Raw genomic sequence first — 23,495 nt, 5'->3', positions numbered from 1 at the left:
AATAAAAATAAATTAAATAAAATAAACAAAGCTGACATCAAATAAAATAAACAGACAGACACTTAAAATCATAAAACGTTAAAATCATGAGATAAAACTGTATATTAAATTTTGGGAAATTTATTGATTAATGTCAAATAAATGTCCGGTAGTAACTCGGTGTCCGTCTGTAAATTTAAGCTGCTCTCCTGTCTCTTTATAAATACCATCTCAGAAATGAGTCTCTTTTTTATATTCGGTTCTTTGTCTAACACTATAACTTCATCCCAATTAAAGTCATGATCAAATTCCAATCTATGTTCCGTAATCACAGAGCGATTTGCGGTATTCCTCTTTATATGATTCCGGTGTTCTTTAATTCTTGTTTGTAATTGTCTGCCTGTTTGGCCTACATAGGATGCATTGCAATTTTTACAATCAATTTTATAAACAATATTGCTTTTATTTTTGTTTTTTAAAGGATCTTTTTGAACTTTTATAAAATTATTCATTCTATTAAGGCCGGTATATGCAATCCTAGCATTAATTTTTTTCCCGATGTTTTTGAATTGCTCAGAGACATGTGGAACGTATGGAATGACGAAGAAAGAGTCCCGCTCATCGCTCTGCTCACAAACTTTATTTTCTTTTTTAACATTATTGTTAAAAATATCGAATAGTCGGTTGTTAATTACTTCAAAAATGAAATGTAACGGATAGCCATTGTTTAACAAGATTTCGATGCATAATTCCAAATTTTTCTGCTGATATACCGGGTGAGATAAAAAAATCGCTCTATCAACCAAACCAATTATTGTACCTCGCTTATGACAATTAGGGTGCTGTGAGTAAAAATTCAAATATCTCCCCGAAAAGGTCGGCTTATGGAACCAATCGAAATCAATTTTGTTATTTTCTAAAATTAACGTTAAATCCAAAAAATTCAATTTGCCCGCCTCTTCACTCTCCATGGTAAATTGGAGACGCGGATGAAACGAATTGAAAGTTGTTAATATATGATTGTAGTGAGAGGAAGGGGCTGTAAGTACTATGTCATCTACATACCTCATGTAAAATGCCGGAGAAAATTTTAGTGTTTTTAACGCTTTGTTCTCAAGATCCTGTAGAACTATATCCGCGATGATGGGTGAAAGCGGAGAGCCCATGGGAGTGCCGAAAGTTTGTTTGTAGACCATTTCATTAAATAAAAAATACGTAGAATTTAGTATTAATCTAACCGCTATTAAGAATTCACTTTTCGGAATGGAACATTTATTCATGATAAATTGCCATCTGTTTGAGACACTGTCTATTGCCATATCGATAGGAATGTTTGTAAAGAGTGACTAAAGTACTGCATCTAAAGAAATCAAGTTCAAATTATCATTAATGTAAATGTTTGATAGTTTATTAACTACTTCAAAACTGTTTAAAATGTGGCTACTGGATTTTGGAAAATTGTTATACATAGTTTTGTGAATGTAAATAAATTATATAATGGATAAATTATATAATGGACTATCTAAAGAGGATACTATTATTCTGAATGGACAGTCTGATTTGTGGATTTTCGGCAGACCGTAAGCTCTCGGCAAGATCCCATCACTACAAGAAAGATATCTGTATGTCGGATTGGAAATATAATTTGAATTTTTCCATCTTGTCAACAACTCGTGTAGGTTGCTTGTTAATTTATTAATTGGACTTTTTTTACACACAGTGTACGTGTTTGTATCTTTAAGTAAAAGATCTATTTTTTCGTGATATTTATCTTTATCCAGGGCGACAGTAACATTTCCTTTATCTGCATGTGTTAAAATCAGATTTGGATTTTCTTTCAAAAATTTTTTTATGTGGTGCGTTAGTTGACAGATATGTGTGTTAATTTTGTTATATGGTGCCTTATATGTAGGAAGCTTATTTATTATACGTGTGACTTGATTTCTAATTTTAATTTGTTCCTTGCGAGCTAATGTTTTAATGTTGTTTTCAATGTTTTTTACGAATTCGGTCGTTAGTTTAAAATTATCCGTAATCGGGAGATTAAAGTTTTCTCCCAACTGTAACAAGCTTTGAATCTTGGTAGGAATGGTAATTACAGAAGATAAATTGACAAACCATTTCTTGTTTATATTCAATATGGAATGTTTATGGTCTTGGAACAATTTAGGGTCCAAATTGATGTCCACCTCACAACCGTCTTTATTCAATAAAGAGTATTGGATAGGTTTAATGTTCTCCAATAAGTTCATATTTTGAAACGTCCGCTAATTATTTATTTTTATGTATTTTTAATATAATAAAGAATTTTTTTGCGTCATAATATCCACGCTCACGCTCTCATAGCCAAATCACCTATTGATTTCGATGTTTTAATTTATTGGAGCAAATAAGATTGCCATTGTCAATCCTACATTGATTTAATTTTAAAATAAATAAAATATTATAAAAAAAATTAATATTAATAAATTAATAAATAAATTGATAAATAATCAATAATATTAAATAAATATTAATATTAATATTAATAAATAATTAATATTAATAAATTATTTAATTTTTATTTTAAAAATTAATAAATAAACAATAAATATGGACAGATAAACAACAATTGCCAAAAGTATCTTCTTTTAATGATCATTATTTTTCCTAAACCTTTTAAATTAATTTTAAATTAATTTTTTTACAAAATTATGTGTCAAATATTTAATTATATGTTGATTTAAACATATATATACATATATATATATGAATTGACAAAAAAAGAAAAGAAATATATCCTTTAGTATCAACTTTCCGTTCCTTTTAGTGTTTCGAACGATACCAAGACTGATCTTGGTCTCGGCATCGAGACCGAGACGAGACCGAGACGAGACCGAGACGAGACTTAAAACTTGAATTCGAGACTAAGACGAGACCTTTTTATGACGAGTCTCGGCGATATCGAGAGTCTCGTCGAGATTCTCGAATTTTGTGATATTTTTAATCTGAAATATTTTTAATTAAAAATTATTTTTAAATTAATTATTTATTTATTATTTTGGTGCAAAAAGAATTTACTTTAAAGTAAGTATTTTTAAATATAAATTCAATTTATACTAAAATGAAATGGAATTCTTTTCATAATTCTATTAGATATAAAATTGGTTCTTCCTATAAAGAAGTATGTGACATATAATATGTGCAAAATCTAAATCTCTATGTTAAATATGAAAATATATTATACTTAAATTAGGCGCCTTTGCCACAGAACAGTCTCTATAATTGAATATCGTTTTTGGAAATGAAGATTAAATATAAAAATATGTCCAGTTCGAAAACCGAGAGTACGGAATAATCGATGCCTAATTCGTCGACGTTGAGTGTATTGAAAAAATATTTCTTTTATTTAATAAATAAAGACAAGGTAAAATTCGGAAAATATTTAATATACAAAAGTGAAAAAAAAGTAAAAAAATTTATAAAAATGAAAGACTCAAATACAAGTGACTTAAAAGAACATTTGTTATTTTGTCACCCAAAAATTTGCAATAATGCTTATAAAAAGAAAATAACGCTACCGCAACTGGCACATGGATAACTGATGATTAATCAAGCATTTTAATAGGTAGCGTAAAAATGTAAAAATAATTTAAGTATAATATCTTTACGTTTAACATAGAGATTTAGATTTTGCACATATTATATATATGTCACATGCATTTTTATAGAAAGAACAAATTTCATATCTAATAGAATTATGAAAAGAATTCCATATCATTTTAGTATAAATACTATAAATTAAATTTATATTTAAAAATATTTTCATTAAAGTAAGTTCTTTTTATAGACAAGAAATGTACAACCCCGTTATCTCAAAGCGAATTTTATGATTTGGTTGTCAACTGGCTATGCATCAAATATTTGCCTTTTAATTTTTTCGAAAATGACGCTACACTTATTATGATTATCGAGACCGAGAATCTCGACTCGAGACTGAGACCGAGACGAGATTGTCATATTCGAGACCAAGCCGATACCGAGACGAGATCGAAATTTTCGAGACCAAATCGAGATCGAAACGAGACTTGAGCTAATCTCGTCTCGTCTTGGCGAAACCGAATCACTAGTTCCTTTGATTTATCTAAAATAATTATATACATAGTATGTATTAATTAGCACTCATCACTTGAAAAATAAGTAACCGCTCATAAAAACATACAAACAGATAAATGTACAATATTATAAATCAAGAGACACAGTAGTGTTTCGCGCTAAGTCAGGCGTAGCGACGAGACGGACCGTGTATCTTTACGCAAGTCATTTATTTGAGAGTACCTCAGATTATTGGTCCTCAGTAACGGCTGAACCGATTGAGTTCTTGTTAAGTTTAATCAAAAACTTGGGATTAAATTATATAATAAAATGATCTTTATTATTACTCTATAAATATCACGAACGGAGATATCATCATGTAAAATATTGATGTTAGAATTTTTCATTAAAAAACGTCGGAAAAATTTACGACTAAACCGTTTGACAAGAGATGACATCAGTGACACTCGCGTATCGATTTTATGAATCGCGACCGTAATTCAATAACCTTTTTATTGTGTGAAAATGATGACAGATGCTTGATAGATGACAATGTGCTGTAGATTTTAAAATTACGTCTACATGAGTTGTTTATGTATTGTAAACAATTATTAATAATAAATATAAATACTGCACTTGGCGCCCTTTTTTACATTTTTTTTAAAAAAAGGTAAATTTTTAAGAATTATATTTGTTCACACATGTATAATAATATTCATATAATTGTATATATACAGGATGTCCCATTTTTTAATTAGAACAGGCTAATATCTCGAAATGATAAGGTTTTTAAAAAAATGTTTTAGACAAAAGTTATAGGGTTTCAAGGGGTATAGATAAGATGGTGTTATTAGTTTGACTTTGCATAGTCGTTTGAAGGTCATATAAAGATTACCTTCAATTTTTTTAAATGAAACTTCCTATTTTTTATTACATATACTTGTAGCTTATCTCGTGAGCTTTCCAAAACATTATAATAAAAAAATTTTTTTTTACTATTTTTCGAGTTACAGGAGCTTCAAAGTTACAGTATTTTGACAAAGAATACAACATATCTTATGAAACATTCAGTTTTCAGTAATCTTATCTTAATACTTTTATATAGAATAATAAGATAAATCCATTGGTGTATAGAAAACACATTACTTTTAAGAAAAAATATAAGACTGCATATTGCGAGTTTTATACTTTTTCTTAAAAGCAACTATGTTTTCTTTACACCAATGAATTCGTCTTATTATTCTATGCATAAAAATATTAAGATAAGATTACCTAAAACTAAATAATTTATAAGATATTTTGTATTCTTCGTCAAAATATTATAACTTTCAAGCTCCTGTGTAATTCGAAAAATAGTCAATAAAAAATACTTTATTATAGTGTTTTGGAATGCTCTCAAGATAAGCTATACAATGAAAAGTAGGTTGTATGTTTTATTTAAAAAATTGAAGATGATTTTTACGTAATCTTCAAACGATTATGCAAGGTCACACCAATAACACCATCTTATATCGTTCTCAAAACCCTACAATTTTTATCTAAAACATTTTTTTTCTAAAACTCTGTTATTTCGAGATATTAGCTTGTTAAAATGAAACATCCTGTATATTGTACATTTATATTATAATATTATCTTTGGGTGTAGTTCTGAAAACTGACTACCTCCGATTTAGATAAAATTTTGTGAAAAGCTTCCTTTTAGCTTAAAATGGATGCCTGTAAAGGGAATTTTGGCGACTCCTACAAAAAAGTCATTTTTTAACAAAAAATAGTAAAAAATATGGATATACTTCCGAATACGACCCACGCCCGATTGCCATAAATTTTTGTAGAAACACTGTAAATGATGTCAAATGATTGTCCTTAAGCGGATTTTCACCGATACAAACATTTAATGCTAAAAATATTAAAATAACTTTCTATATAAATTATTGTCGGTAATTATATAGAATAGGGCCTTTTCACATGGGTACACACACACACACACGGGGGGGTGCAAGGGGGCCTTCGGCCCCCCTCCCGCACCCTCCCCGCCGTTAGCCAAGGTGGACCTTGCTTCACGTTGTAAAGTACACCGGGTCCCATTTTAAAGGACCCACTCAAATATCTCAGAAACACTGCGTTAAATCAAAAAATGTTTCCTACAAAAGTTGTAGGGTTTCGAGGGGGACATAACATAGTAATATTCATATGATTTGGGCGGCATCTCCAAGGTCAAGTAAAGGTAAGAATAAATTTTTTAAATGGAAACCCATATTTTTTATTATAACATCTTTTTCTACTAATTAATTTGAACAACTTTTATCTGAAGCATTTTTTTATTTTCTTCAAAATTCACCTTCTCACCTTCAAATTCTCACCTTCACTTGACCTTGGAGATGCCGCCCAAGTTCAAATGAATATTACTATGTTATGTCCCCCTCGAAACCCTACAACTTTTGTAGGAAACATTTTTCGATTTAACGCAGTGTTTTTGACAATGAGATATTTGAGTGGGTCCTTTAAAATGGGACACCTGGGATGCCTAAACACAGTGAATTCCAATAGACAATCAATAAAGATATATTCAAATAACATAACACATTTAATATCAAATATATATAAAGCGTCCTAAGATATACAATATACATATATAAAGAATCCTAAGAAATATAAAAATAGAATAACAGAACGAAAACATCAACAAGAAACAATTTATATTATTCTTTTTTTAGCCAGAATATACATCTTTAATGTCTTCAATTAATTTTTTTAATGGATCTAATTTATGTTTTTTTACATCTCGCCTCCACAGAAACTCACACAAATGATCAGCCATATTGTCTTTCGTAATTTGTAAATCGTAAATAGACAATAATTTATACAGAACATTATTTTAATATTTTTAGCATTAAATGTTTGTATCGGTGAAAATCCACTTAAGGACATTCATTTGACATCATTTACAATGTTTCTACAAAAATTCATAGCAATCGGGCGTGGGTCGTATTCGGAAGTCCACCCAAAAATATAATAAGGTAAGTAGGAGAGAGAGATTGACTTGACCTTGACAAAATATGTTAAGGTTAGGTTAGGTTACTGTTCTGAATATACTCCGAAAAGTTTTAAGTTTTGTTTATGGTTTATTAAATTGTTATTAACAATTAAATCATCTTTCCACGCGAAGCGAGGTTCCACCCAGACCTATGTGTCTAGTTTTTTGTGGCCCCCCGCAGGGGGGCGGAACCCACTGTGTCCACGCATACACTTTTCCACGCGAAGCGAGGTTCCACATGGGTTTGCAACTTTCCACGCGAAGCGAGGTTAAACCCAAACCTATGTGTCTAGTTTTTTGGTAGTGGAGCCCCCCGCAGAGGGGCGGAACCCACTGTGTCCACGCATACACTTTTGCACGTGAAGCGAGGTTCCACATGGGTTTGCAACTTTCGAAGCAAAACAAGGTCCACCCTCATCACTCTCTGCTTTCAGCGCGAAATGAGGTCTATATTTGCGAAATTCGACATGGGTTTGCAACTTTTCACGCAAAGCGAGGTTCATCCCCATCGCCCCCTGCTTTCAGCGCGAAACGTGGTCTATATTTGTTCACACGTGTACTTTATAAGATAAAGCAAAGTTCTGATTCATCCCTGGGACATAGGTTTGAGTTAGATTATATTTTTTGTTAAAAAATGACTTTTTTTATAGGAGTCGCTAAAATTCCCTTTACAGGCATCCATTTTAAGCTAACAGGAAGCTTTTCACAAAATTTTATCGAAATCGGAGGCAGTCGGTTTTTGGAACTTTATTCTTATCTTTAGTATTATTAAATTTAAGAATTAGTATATTTTATATTAATATATTAATAATATATTAATTATTTTATATAAATATAATATATTAATATATTTATTCAACATATTTACCTTGAATTTGCTTTGAATTATTTTTTGACAATATTATACGACTTATAAGTCATACCAGATGTTTGTCCAATAAGAATACTTATGTAGTCCAACTTGTGCACAAGATGTGATCAATTACTGCAAATATTAAAATCAATTTTTTAAATACACGTTTAATATATTTATTACTTAATTTTATAAATTTAATTATATATATATATGAATCGTCACGTCAGCTGACCAACAAAACTCGTCGTAGATTCAAGACAGTCAATCAAAAACATCAAAAATTAATTGTGATAAGGACGTACTCTTCTCGCTCATATGCGTTACACACGTTAACTTAGAAATCGTTCTTTTACAATATACTTTTATTGGAACTGTATACGTTCACATCACCAAAATGAGTCAACATTAGATGCACAAATATTCATATGTGTTATTTTGTTGTTATGGAAACTTTATTGCTATGAGACTTCTGTAAAAAAAGAATGACGAATTTCTTATTAATTATTATACAGACGAACTTCATGCACTACACATGCACTTTTCACATCAATAGAAGATTTCTATTTATTCTTTTTTATCTTTCCTTATCTTGTAGTAAAACTAAGAAACATATATATGTATATACATATATCCGTTTATTAAAAAATTTGTTGGTTTTACATGTAAAATAAAGAATAGTAAAAAATAAAAAAAAATAAAAAGGTAAATAATAAAAAAACTAAAATGTTCCAATGATGTAGAAAACGTGTGTGTGTGTGTGTATATATACAGGGTATTCAAAAAAGACCGGAACCCCTGAATAACTCAGAATAATCGAATTCTAAAAAGAAAACACCCCAGACGAAAAGTTGTAGGGTTAAAGAAAAGAGACTTGATGATGACCTAGAACTTGACCTTGAGATCAAGTTTAGAGGTCATTCGAAGGTCAACTGGAATTTTTTAAATAGAAATCCCCATTTTTTACCCCGGATTCGGAAAGAGCGGGAAATTTTACGTTCAGAAAGATACTTAAGTCATGGGTTAAGATGACCTTTAAGGGTCAAATTGTATAGGACAGAAGAATCTATCAATAACTAACTTTAATCATGTTCTAGGGGGAAAACACCCCAGACAAAAGTTGTAGGGTTAAAAAAAGGGACTTGATGTTTATCTTGAACTTGACCTTGAGATCAAGTTTAGAGGTCATTTGAAGGTCAACTCGAATTTTTAAAATGGGAATTCCTATTTTTCGTTCAAGCGCGAGCGTACATCCACTGCTCGTAGGTGATGTGCTCGGTCCTAAAACAGACTGTATCTTGAAAACTAAACGCTTGCCCATCTTGATCCTGGACTCGTTTTAAAGGGGACAATTTCTACTTTTTTTAAAAATTTTTTTGAAGGAAATCGAAGATGTCTAAATTTAAGAAAAAATTGATTTCTATTTTGTTTTTTTGAAAATCTTAAATAAATTTTTACTTCCTCAAAAAACTGATTTTACAAAATTAAAGTATGTAAAAAAAACTTTTCAAAACCACATCTTATTTTATAAATCGTAGTCTACTGAAATTTATCAGCGTTTGAAGTTGGACGCGACGGCCCAAATGATAAAAATTCAAATCCCTGTTAATAAAGAGCCCGTTGGGCGTGGGCCAAAAGATTTGAGCAACAATTTTACTTTTGATAAAACTACAATTTCTGCAAATTTTGCGCCACAAAATTATTGCAGCAACATTTTGTAACATTTCTGCAATGTTGCAATTTTGCAAAGAAATATTTTTGCAATATTTTTGTATTGTTCGATAATCTCTTTTTGTTATATGTACGAACTCTGCTGAATGATAAGTAGATAATATGTATTGTAATGATAAGTCGATAACAGACATGTATTCTTCTCGCTTATCTTGCCATTTGATTGCAAGTAACTTGTTTGTAGAGCGGAAATATATTTCACCCTTTCTTAATTTTTCTTCCAATTTTGGCATATATTTCCGTCGTTGTTTTACTATACCTCAAGCATTTGTATTATTTTTATGAAGCAAATTAAACAATGTCGGACTAGTATACCAATTATCAACAAATAACATATGCCCTTTGTTTAAATATGACTCTAATAATGTAAGTACAATTTTGCCTGATATTCCAAGTGCTTTTTTATTTGATACATTAAAATTACATTAGAATTACATTAGAATTATAGCCTGTATAAATAATAAAAGCTTGAATATGTCCACTTTTACAATCGTACAAAACGAAAGATTTTATGCCGAATCTGTTTAGACGGAATATATACTGCTTAAAATTTAATCTTCCTTTAAATAACAATAAACTTTCATCTATACATAAATTACGAAATGGAAACAAATAATGTTTAAAAGATGCGCGGAGTTTATTAACAACTTCATGTATTTTTATCAATCGATCAGAACTAACTGTTGTAATGTCATTAAAGTGTAACATTTTTAATAAAAAAAACATATATCTGTCTCGAAACATAATCTGATTAAAAATATCTGTACGCAATCTATCTTTTGACTAGAATTCTGTATAATGTAATTTTTTTACTCGCGACATCAGTAATTTAATGGAAAAAAAACCAGAAAATTTTATTTACTGTAGTTTCTTTTTCATAACTATTTGAGAAAAAACGTATGTTATTATTCATTGCATAGTGACAGTAAATATTTGCTTTTACTGCAATAAATGCGACTAATTCTTCAGAAAAAAAATAATTGAAAATAATCTAACGCAGTGGAAAACCAATAAAGATAAGATTTTATGCCAGAACCATTCATATCAAATTTGAATATTCTTAATTGCAAATTTGTATGTGATCTATTCATTTCCTCACATTCTGTTTCTTCTAAATATCTAAATTATCGACTTTGTTTTCCGATTCCGATGAATTCAATATTCGCCTTCGTACTTTATGTAAATTTTTTCTATTATTTAATGCAAGATGCGAACATTCTCTATCAACATCTCCCACTATTTTTGATTTTGCATCGCTTAATAATTTTTTTTTTATTACACTTATTGTTATTATAACCATAGGACGAACCATAGGACGAACCATAGGACGAACAAGTCTACAAAATTAAAAGAAATAAAATAATTAAAAATAATACTACTAATACAACTACAAACTCAAAAGCAATAATATATACCTGATAATGATACGTCGACAAACAAATAATTATTTTCTTCAAAGATTGTATCAATATACTATTAAGAAATGGAAGTATATCTTAATTGTGAACTCTTGGCGATCATACTTAATACTGTCGTTGAATATTTTTTTTTTTTTTTTTTGATAAAACAAATGCAGACAAATAAAACATGAAAATATTTCTATGATGACAAAATATAATTTTAAAAAAATTATAAGCGATACAAATCAGAAATGGAAAAAGATATTGATAGAGAACTTTTTCATCTTGCATATTAAGTAATATAATAATAACAATAATACTTATAATAACAATAATACTAAACAATAATAATAATAATAATAATAATAACAGCAAAAATTTACGTAAAGTTTCCAATAATAAGATATTTAGCGACATTATATATAATAAAAAGAAGCCACTTTAGTGACGTTTTGTCCCAAACAATCGTTTAGAGGGAAGTCATTGTAGTGACGTCTTGACCCAAAACATTGTTTAGAGGAAAGCCTAGTGGCGCGTCGTATTCATAGGTTTAATATCTTATTCTATATACACTTACATTCAAATAATCTTGACAACATTATAAGTTTGATTTTGTTAGCTTATATTCATGTCGTAGAGTTGAAACCATTTTTATCGTGTTTTGTCTTAAGGGACATCCACGAAAATTGTTTCATGTATATTTTTATGATTTTTTTTGCAGAATGGAATAAAACAAGAACAACATCCTTTCAATTGCTTTAAACTACTATTTTTTTGCGTTCATATTATTTATGAACAGATACACAAAATTTTAAAAATTGTAAGCTGTATTTTATCATATAAAATCGGTTTCAACTTTGCGTCGTGATAATATCTTCGGTTAACTTTGGACATTTCCGGAACATTATCGAACATTTTGAATATTCATTTATAAAACACTTCAATTAATAATAAACTCAAGTTTTTTTTTAAGAGTAACCAATAAATTACAATAAAATTTATATACAAACTATCAAATTATGTTTATAAAAAAAGTTTTTTACTTACTCTAGGCGCAAAGATTATTGGTAGAACTTGCGGGAAGTAAAATTAAATTATTTGCGCGGCTATAGAAAATCACAGTGCAATAAAATTAGTTAAAAAACTTCATCGCAAAATCAAATATATTAGCAAATTATACTGAATGATGTTCATGATTTCTGTACGATTTTGGTAATTTTTATGTATATACTGTCACTCGATAAATATTATTTATCAGAATATCAAGTTATTTTATGTTAATATTGATAAAATTTTGGTGTACAGAGATAATATATATTATAGTTAATAATTTTAGCATGTCTCTGAAGAATTCTCAAGTGAGAAGAAAATAATTCTAAAATATCATTCAAATTCTTATCAGAAAATAAGATAAAAGAAGAAATAATATTATGCTATTAAACAATTAGCATAATTGTATTGTTATAATATTAATTTGTTATATATTTTATATCCTCTTAAATTGACTACGATAATGACAAAGAACATTTGTATATAAGCAATGGGAAAGATTTATTAATATATAGAAAAAAGAAAAATGTGCTTTAAATATAAAATCATTATAAAATTTTTTAGAAGTAAATAGAAATTAGTACGGTTTTGTTTCAAATGTATAAATTAAATAAAATCTGTCTAATAAAATCTCTCTTGAGAATACTATTGATTTTTCGATAATGTTCTATTTTAATATGTGTCGAATGTAATTGGAAGAATTAATATACGTAAAAATGAAATATAGCGTTTTGTTTGAATTAAATAAAAGTAGTTTTTCAAATTTTGAAAGTTTACCTTAAAAAAATAATTCTATTAATAAAGTGTTTCAATCAAAACATATTTTAGAGATATTATTTGAGATAATTATTTAGGATATTATTGCTCCTTATATTATAAAATATAAAAGATAAATAATTAAATATATCATCTGTGTGTATTTCAATATTTTGTACAAAAATATTTTTTTAAAAATATTTTAAGTTTAATTTATTTTTCATTGCATGTCTTTTTATGGTCTCCATAAATCTTTTTAAATTATAACTCTTATCTGTACAATAATTACAGTAATTGTAAGTAAGTTTCTGAAAAGAAGAGAAAATAAATTATCAAAAATTTATTTTAAACTATTAGGAAAAAATATATATTATGTTTGTTTATTATTTTTTGGATGCTTTTTATATTATTTTTCTTTAAAGTACAATTTTTATTTAAATTATTTTTTGTACCAACTTATATTCTTCAAATCCTTCAGCTTTTTTGTCATTAATTGTTAATTTTTCTACTTTGAGAACAAGCTCTATACAAAAATTCATCGATTAACATAAAAATTAAATTGTTGATTCACCAAAGCTATTTGTGAGTTAAATTTAATATTAGTAATTAAACAGATTTGTTGGACAGAAAGTTATATATGATATTTGTTCGACAGAAAGTTATATATGAAAGCAATTGTGTCAGTATGCTCATGGAACAAACTCTTTTATTATCAAATTTAATCATAGCAGCAAATTATTTTGTGTAGTAAATTAATAGTATAGAAAAATAATTTGAGTTCGAAAAATATAATTTAATAATTTTAATAAAAATAAAGCAATTATTATCATTGCTATATTGGAGATATAATAGATTTTTTTTATTCACTCTTTTTACTCCAAAATTGCTTTTTATGGTAATTAATTTAATTTTTAATGATAACTCTGTTAATTGTTATTAATAAATATGTTGTAAAGAAATTTGCTTTAAATTAATAACATTTATAATTTCAAATTTATTAATTTGATTTATTAATCAGGAAAGTTATTTTTTCAGTAAATAAACATAAACGATTCTTTAATTGATTACAATTTATTGTACATGCATATATGGGCATTCCGATATAAACTGCCAGTAGTGAAAATTTATAGTTTACGTTACGTATATTATAGATAGATTTTTCATACTGACAATGAGTACTGACAATGAGTGTAATTCCTGTAATGTTTTAACATGCGAAAAAATCCGTGGACAAGCAAAGCGTTTTGCGCGTAGCAAATGTCAACAAATCATGTTCGTATGTAATTATATTACATATAAAATTCGCCTTAAAATTCCCTAATATCACACACTTTACGATCTATTTATCACTTATGTTTAAAGCTTCTTTCATCGGCATGTGATATTCGTTAATTCTCCCTCTTTTCCTTAAAATGCATTTTAATTTTTTGAAAAGAATCTATCATAATGTTTTTTATAAGCAAAATTGATTTTATGGGAAATATTATTTTAAATTACAATTTCAAATTGCAAATATTATTTAAAATTACAAATATTATTATAAAATTATAAAATGCTTTAGAAATTGAATATTTTCTATGTCTTGGCTAGTTGTTGGTTAATTTTAGTTTTGATTTTTACATTTTTTGGGGGTACATTATTTTTTACGGGAAATTCTTTTTAAAAATTATTTTAGGTATAAAATAGATACATATACATACATATAATATAAATGGTATAAATGGTATAAAAGGTATAAATGGTATAAATGATATAAAAGGTATAAAAAGGCAAATCCTTAATTTTTAACATTTGATATAATATTGTCGTAATTTTGCTTTCTTTTCATATAAAGGATATATAGTATATTGCTCGAAATAATCATAATCTTCGTCAGTAACCTGTTACTGATAAACACATTGCCTTGTGTTGATCCTCCAATGTAGCTTCTTTATCACTAGAACAACACGCGCGCGCGCAATTCTTCGGTTTTATGTTAAAAAAATATATATTTTTGAAAAATAATGTAAAGTTTGTTTAAACTCGATTAATATTTTTTCACGGAAATTAGCTGTTAAAGCGTTAATTTGCTAATTAAATTTTAAAATAATACACACATATGTATATACATAATTTGAATATTTTATTTTCAGATCAATGTGTACTGTGTACTACAACTCTGCTATTGTACGTATCGGTGAGTAAGAAATTGTTTATTTTATAACATTTCTATAGCGGTAATGGGAATGTATATAATATGTTGAAAATATTAAAATAATAATATCTTTCAAATAATATGTTATAATATCTTATTCGCGATTAATATTTTTTGACAAAAATCAACTGATAATTGTCAAAAATATTAATCGAATCTAAAATATTATAACTTTCTAAAAAAGGCATGTTTAGTCGATTCTCGCAAGTATTGTTGCATCTTTTCCGCGATACTGATTGACTGTTTCGATTTGCATTGTACGTTACATTCGTAACATCGAGAGGCTGTCACCGTGAGGATTAGTAATTTAACAGTTTGTTCAAAATAAAATAAAATAAAATAATATGTTTGAAATAATATGTTATAATACTTTATCCGCGATTAATATTTTTTGACAGAAATCAGCTGATAACTGTCAAAAATATTAATTGAGTTTAAAGTATTATAACCTATTATTTTAAAATAATATTATTTTATTTGATTTAATTTTAAACAAATTGTCAAACTGCTAATTCTCGCGAACAGTCTCTCGATGCTACGAATATAACGCACAACGCGAATCTTGACAGCCAATGAGCATCGCGGAAAAGTGACAACAATAAACTTCGAGATATTCGAGCAATCGACTTTACATATCCTTTTTAAAAAAGGATTTTTCGTCTTTTTTTATCAAATTATTTAATAATTGAGGTTCATCTGCTACTATCGCTTCCGTATTATTTTCTGTTTCTTCCAATTGGAAATTTAAATTTTTTAAATTTTGCTAAACATAATTTATTATACGAGTTTTAGAATAATCGACCAAACTAGCTTGAAATAATTTCTTAACATCTCACAACGTTTCGGCCATGTGGTCCTTTACGAGTGAATATACTGAAATATTACATATATAAGATCCCCTCTGTCCCCCCTAAAGAAATGTAGGCGAGAAAAATATAGATCCGAAAGTCGCTGAATCGGGAAACGAACCCGAGACCTTTCGCTTGTCGGGCGATTGCTCTCACCATCTGAGCTATTCAGACCCTTCGACTCTATACTTTTCTCTGCCTTGATAAACAACTGTTTGTAAATAACGCCTTTTTTCGCCGGCGTGAATTAAACACTAAAGGCGCGGGTACAATGGAGATCCGTAACCATAACCATAACCGTAACCGTAAAAGTTGGTTTATTTGAACTTTTACGGTTACGGTAACGAAAAGAGGTTAGATTCAGAATGTATCTTCTAGATACATACAGCACGAGTGTGAGGTTATATGTTTATAACCAAATATAAATATTTATAATAAATAACAATGGATCCGACGGACCAATGTTTAATTGAATTGGTTGAGAAGTGTCTCCATTTATATAATAAAAGCAGTCCTGATTATAAAGATAAAATAAAATCACAAAATTCGTGGTGTAGCATTGCAAAAGCATTGAATGCAACAGGTACGTATATGTTATCGTGTTATCATAGTTTAATTTATTTATTTAGTTTATTTATTCTATAGTAATACAAGAGCGGTTATATATGTGCACTATAATTTAATCATACATATATTATTATGCAGCTGCTGACTGCGAACATCGATGGAGCCAATTGCGAGAACGTTTTACTCGCGAGAGAAGATTATTAAAAGCAGGACTTCCATCTGGCTCAGGATCCTCAAAACAGTTTACTCCTAGTGATCTATATAAAGCTTTACAATTCTTAGAACCTCATATTAAAAGTAGAAGGTATGTAATTTATTACCCATTCAAGTATTTTCACGAAATTTATTAAATTATGTATTTATATTCTTATACGCTGCAGTCTTCTAAAAATTGACTCATCTGTATAGTTACTGCATCTGTACATTTTTTTAATTAAAGATAGTCGACTATGCTAAATATAATGTATTAAATTATACATACTACATGATAACTACGCACGTAAAAAAAAGTATTTTCCAATTATTCCAGGACACGTGGAAATGTTTTAAAAAGACCCTTGTCATCATCTGAAGAATCTGCTATGTGGGATACGCTAGAGACCGATGAGTCAGATATAATCGAATATCTACAAAATGTGGGGAATAACAAAATTAAACTTGAAACGCAAGTAAAAAATAAATTCAAAGAATCGGAAGACGATATATTGAAAGTGGAATCGTCGGATGAAAATAATGCCAATTTATTGAATGTCAAAACTTCAGCTCTCAATAAAACACATACAGACATTGTAAGTAACAAAACAAAAAAAACTCTAAAAACCTCTGTAAGTGCCGAAGATGATGCATTACACGTTGTTTCTGAAGCACTGCAAAGTGTGAAAGGACTATGTGAATCTACTGACAAATGCGATGATGTTGCCTATAATTTTTGCATGACTATATACAGTCAATTTAAGAACATGTCGAAGAAAAAGCAAAAAATCGGTCGTACCAAGATTAATACCATTATGCTAGAATTGGAATCTGATTCAGAGTAAACTTCAGCTCTCAATAAAACAGTATTTTATTTTTTATTTTATTTTATTTTTTAATTTTGTGATTCTATCCAGAAAGTTAGTTTTGTTTTCTATGCTATTGTAGTTTATTTTATAAAAAATAAATAATTGTGTTAAGTTTTGAACATATATATATATCATTGTTAGATTGTAGATCCACCGTGAAACTGTGATTACTTTTCTATAGGTATTAGTTGCAACAAATATACTATATAAAAATGAAATATATATAAGTTCAAGCTTTACAATTAGAATGGTACTTTTATAAAAAATAAATGTGATTAATGAAAAAAATGTGATATTATCCAAAGAAATAAGTTTTAGTTTTATAATTATTTAAGTTCTATCACTTTTGTGTAAACGAGTGGCAATTTTATAATCGAGACTTATAATGTATCCAAAGTTTATTAATAAAGAAATAATGTGTGATACCTGATAAGATTATTATTTAATGAATTATTTAAAATAAAAGAATACTAAACATTCAAAATAATGTCGATAGTAAATGTTATGAATAGTAAACATCTTCACGAATTGTAGGATTAAAATGATCCTCTCGTGATATATGCTTCTTGCCACAAAACTGCGCCTTCTGGAGAAACTAAGTATTCGGCAAGCGTGTCACGTAAGGTAACATTCTTTCGTGTAGCATTATTAGTTCCCATTCTTCCCATCTTCTTAAAGGTAATATTTTTGTCGTATTGTCTCCACTGTCCAGATATGACATTTCCTTTCTTGTCCCATGTATCAGCGTAATTGGGAGGGCAGTACATAGCATTTTCTGGTTTTGAAATTAATTCTGATTTCCGGAGAAAGTTATGAAGACATAATCCTGCACACACAATCCATTCCGCGGTATCAACATGTGCAATAATCGTTGATCGAAAGATTCGCCAACGACTGGCCAGAATTCCAAAGGAATTTTCAATAACACGACGTGCTCGAGAAAGACGATAATTGAAAATTTTTTGTGTTTTATTTAAATTGTTTCCAGGATATGGTCGCATAATGTAGCTCTTTAAAGGAAACGCTTCATCTGCAACCATATAATATGGAAACTATAATATGGGAACTTGTATCAGTTTCTGGTAAGCAATTGTCGTCTGGTATTTCCATTTCGTTGTTATCGAGAGCTATTCCAAAAGCCGATTCTTTGAAAACTCCTCCGTCACTTTGGGAACCAAAAGCACCGACATCAACCAGAGTAAAAGTGTACTTAGCGTCACAAACTGCCATTAATACGATACTAAACGTTTTTTTATAATTGAAGAAACTGGTTCCAGTATTATTAGGAGCTTGTACAACGATGTGCTTTCCATCAATCGCGCCGAAACAATTCGGCATATTCCATAGTTCTTGGAAATCTTGAGAGTATCTTTTTAAGTCATTCATAGTAGGTTTTGGCAAATATATAGGCGATAACTTGTCCCATATAATCTTGCAAGTTTCACGGATAACTTTGCTCACAGTTGATTTTGAGACGTAAAAGTTCCATGCAACAGTTTGCATACTGCATCCATGGGCAAGATAACTACGAAATAAAATATTCATGTTATGACAGTTCAAAAAAGACATACGTATATTATTTAATTATTGAAAGTATTACAAAATATACTTACTACAAAGTAATACATAATCGATGTTCTGGTGACAGAGGCTCTCGAATACTTCTTTTTACTAGAGATTCTTGCACTAATTCTAATAGTCTTTTAAATTGTGGAACAGTCATTCTAGTAAACTTGAAAAACTGCTCGTCGTCATTGTTTTTAATAAATTGGGAGAGTATAAAAATGACCTTTTTGCTTCCGCTGTAATAACATTGGTCGAACCTAATATCTTCTTTTTGAAAACTTTTTATTTTTTTTCCGCAATAATTGCAGAATTATTGTAGCCAAATTAACAGCCACAAGAGTTATTTTTTTAATACGCTGAATATCCATCAGTAAACAGTGAAATTTCTGCACTCTGTAAAAGTTAAAATAACAGAGGTTAGAATCAACATAAACATAAACTCACGTTACGGAATTACGGTTCGTTACGTTAAGTTACGTTACGACTATAGGCTGCCATTGTAAACGATAGGAGGCGATTTCTTACGGTTAGGTCTTACAGTTAAGCTTACGAATCTCCATTGTACCTGCGCCTTAAGAATTTAAAGGCTCGATATAATAGATGTGTATACTCCATATCTAGGTCCAGGAGTGTGTCAAAATCTTGATTAGTTATTCAAGTCGCTAGTAGATAAATAATACGAGTTTTAGAATATTCGACCAAACTAGCTTGAAATAATTTCTTAACATTCACAACGTTTCGGCCATGTGGTTGTGGTCCTTTACGAGTGAATATACTGAAACTTTACATATATAAGATCCCCTCTGTCCCCCCTAAAGAAATGTAGGCGAGAAAAATATAGATCCGAAAGTCGCTGAATCGGGAATATTTATTATAAATGTGATTTTTAAATTCGGCCCATAGAGCCACGCGCGAAAATTAATTCTAATTTTCCAGAACTGTATCTCTTGGTTTGAGATTACTAAGTTCCATCAATTGACAATCCTCGAACGGGCCGGATTTAAAAATCACATTTATTATATACGGAGAGCCGATAAAAATATTTCTTAATTTATAATTTATTATGATCATTTGGCAATGTAATATATAAGATAGAATAAATCATTGTTGTGCTTTAATTACGTTAAAACGGCAAATACTTTTTTAACTAATTGTCTTTTTAATTAATTGTCCCTTCGCAAATAATTTTTGATTTTGTCGAAATACCTCTAACTAATACACATAATTTATAATTATTATTTAATGGATCAGTATAAGATATAATTTATTCAATATTTCCTGTAACAAAAGTGGTAAATGAAATATTCTACCTTTAACTTTTTTTACCTTTAACCATTTGTTTTCGAGGCAACTTCTTATTAATAACAGTTCTTATTTTAAGAACAGTTTCATACGTTTTAACTCTCCGTATAAAAATTTTTTTAAATGTATTAAGAGATAATATTACTTCGTGCACTTCATCTAAGAAGATTATTTAAGATGCAATATATAGAAATTAAGCCCTTTCAAAAGTTGCTTACACAATAATTATATATATATTACGCATTAACTTTTTATTGTTGTACATATGTCATGAAATCTCTTCAAATTTGTGCTCTTGAAGACTATTGACTTTAGAAATATCTTTTTTATAACAATCTCTCGCATGATTCGCAAATATGTTGTAGTGTGTTTACTGAGCGTTTAGTCGAGACTTTAAATGCTTTATGATGTTTAGAAATAATATCATTATTACTCAAAATTGTATTGGTCTGTTGATATTTACATATATCTGCTTTTTCTTGTGCAGAAGTCACAATTTTATTTATTGTGTTTATGTCAGCATGAATTAATGCTTTGTCTAAATATTCAGTTTTTCGATAATAAAACTGTAAGTTGATAAATTAAACGCTTCATATATCTTACTTTTGGAAAATGAGGCGATATAATAATTGAATTGAAAGAAACATACCTTTGCAAAATGTTAAATCTATATGACAGCTACGCATATGATCCAATTTCGCATTTGAAGTTTTTATAATATATGTATGAATACTTTGCACACATCAATTTTGGTGCATTCTTTAAAGTATATCTATTTACAGTTTCGAGGAACTTCTGATAATGGTCAATTAAAAGCGAATCGTAAATTTTACAATTGAAGTATTACACGACCAAGATTTTATGGATCTATCTGTTATTAATGATAATTTATTTACTACTTTTCCTTCTGTATTCATTACCAAAGGTTCAAATGAAGTTGCATTATGATGATATGTAGACTCAAAAAAATAATTTTCAGATGAGGCTGTACGTCTAAATTCGCCACATAATGCAGTTAATTTGTCTTTAATTGTAGAACATTCTGCGACAAGAGTTAAGCTTCTGCTTTCTTCTAATTAAAATTAATTTTGTATATATTGTGAATATAACTGATTCTAATACATATGTACCAACATACAATATTTTCGTTACGGCTTTTAATTATTTCTCAATATGATCTCTAATATTGAGTTTATTTAATGATACTTTTAAGTATTTCTAAAGAATTATGAATTTTTATAGAATTTCTCGACCAGAATTAGAATTATATTTGTGGATTCTTTTTTTCTCTTTTTATAAATAAATCTTCTAATAGTGTAATATTTAAATTGCGGATGTATTCCACGCAAAATAGCCCGCAATTGTTAGTCGCTCCTTCCTGTTCCTTCCAAGGACATCCGGACAAAATATATCTTTACATGATGGCTCATGGTATTTCAATGCCTCAGAAATTTTTTGTGCTCTTTTCAAAGTGCCTTTTTTTAATGAATTTAAAATTACTATTAAATAATTTCACTGCAGTACTCCGTTAAAATATCTTTTTTTAAAATTATTAAATAATAATGTGTGTATATACAAGTAGATTAACTATAAGAAAGATTTTTCAAAAAAGTTACTATTTCGAGCTGTTGAAGCGGTATACCTGATAATGATGCAGAGTCCGTATTATACATTTTGAGATTTGCATTGGAAATCATTTTTGTGAAAAAGGAAAGAGATGTAATGATATCTATAGAAATATATATATTCTCGATTTTGGAAGATTTCTCGATATTCTATTTAACCAAAAGAACTCATTAATTTAACTATCCTCGGAACTGCTGGTTGTCTACGTCATCAAAAAAAGGATCTGATTCATTATATCTTAACGAAGGCAAAAGTATCGGCAAAATATGACAGATTCTCACCCGTTTCTAGTGAATCATGTCCCTCTGATTATAAGTCCCAATATTCCTATGGTACGCACAATGCATATACACATATTTTTTTAATTTGCATATATGTAAAATATAAATCAAGAATATATATACAATTTAGGAAAAAGATTTAAAAAAATTTTTTTAATTAATTAAAAGATCAATTTAAAAAAAGATTAATTAAATTTAAATAAAAGAAGATTAGGATTTTGTTATAACTTCCTCAAATAGTGCTTTTGCAATTGATACTTTAAAATATGCATATTTCACATTTTCTAATGTTGCATTGAATTTAAAAAAATGTTTGAATTTTAGTTTTTCAGGAGAGAAAGAGAAAGATTGCACAAGCTTCTACATATTCCCCTTTTAGGCCTAATATTGTCCCTATGGATATATTGCATATATGTAGAATATAAATCAAAAATATAAATTTAAGAAAAAGATTAATTAAATATAAATAAAAGAAGTTTAGATTTTGGTTATACCTTTCCTAAATAGTTTCGCATTGGTTGATGCACAAAACTGCATCGTAGGCTTCTGTTTTAATCAATATCTAGAAGTTTCGCCGTGTCACCGCTGGGATTTTCGCTGCAAAAGTCGCCATTCTCTTCGGTCCGGCTAGGGTCCATCGCTCCGATCGACAACTGATTATTTCGGCAGTTCAAGTTTGACAGTTGATCCAAGTAGGGATTTAATTTCTCGCTGTAATCCTTGTTCCTCATTATCCGTTCGGCGGTTTTATTTTAGTCCACCGTGGGAGTTACTATGTTGTTGAGCATACGGAGAAATTTTTAAAACAACACATACAATTTTATTGCATAATAGGCATTCTGCTCTGGTATTATTAATTTTTTGAAAATTTGTTTTCCACATATTATTATTTAAAGTAGAAATTTCTTTGTACTCATGGTTCAAATGTGTTTTTAAATAAATAAATCTTTAATTAATTTAAAATTAGTGTAACATAAACTACATATTCCATTATCATCAATTGGAATATAAAATTCCTACATCCAGGAATAATAACTTTTTTCGTGCAGTTCAGTACAATGGCGCTACAACTCCGAAACAAGCCTCATGAAGTTTAGCCGTCCACACATCTCACAATCAGTGCATCGGCTCCAACTCGACACGCGCAGCAAAGATTTCGCATCTGCAATCTAC

General features: G+C 28.8%; 2 protein-coding genes across 2 annotated transcripts in view; both read left to right on the top strand.

Moving 5' to 3' along the window:
- The window catches only part of LOC145938979 (uncharacterized), an 86,515-nt gene that overhangs the window by 8,858 nt on the left and 54,162 nt on the right, over positions 1 to 23,495 (top strand). Inside the window, exon 3 of the mRNA XM_083042960.1 lies at positions 15,010 to 15,053. The gene's annotated coding sequence lies outside the window, so the exon portion shown is untranslated. The remainder of the gene's footprint in view (positions 1 to 15,009; positions 15,054 to 23,495) is intronic.
- LOC145937954 (uncharacterized) lies at positions 15,385 to 17,844 on the top strand. The gene is made up of 3 exons (XM_083041301.1): positions 15,385 to 16,502; positions 16,625 to 16,790; positions 17,016 to 17,844. Exons 1-3 carry the CDS (start codon positions 16,364 to 16,366, stop codon positions 17,521 to 17,523), a joined length of 813 nt encoding a protein of 270 aa, XP_082897427.1. The 5' UTR covers positions 15,385 to 16,363; the 3' UTR covers positions 17,524 to 17,844.

The sequence above is a fragment of the Prenolepis imparis genome, unplaced genomic scaffold (assembly GCF_030444845.1).
Source record: "Prenolepis imparis isolate NDT839.2.m4 unplaced genomic scaffold, iyPreImpa1.0 SCAF_1, whole genome shotgun sequence".
Lineage (NCBI taxonomy): Eukaryota > Metazoa > Arthropoda > Insecta > Hymenoptera > Formicidae > Prenolepis > Prenolepis imparis.
The sequence above is the reverse complement of the archived record's forward strand: the minus strand, read 5'-3'. Positions and strand labels throughout refer to the sequence as shown.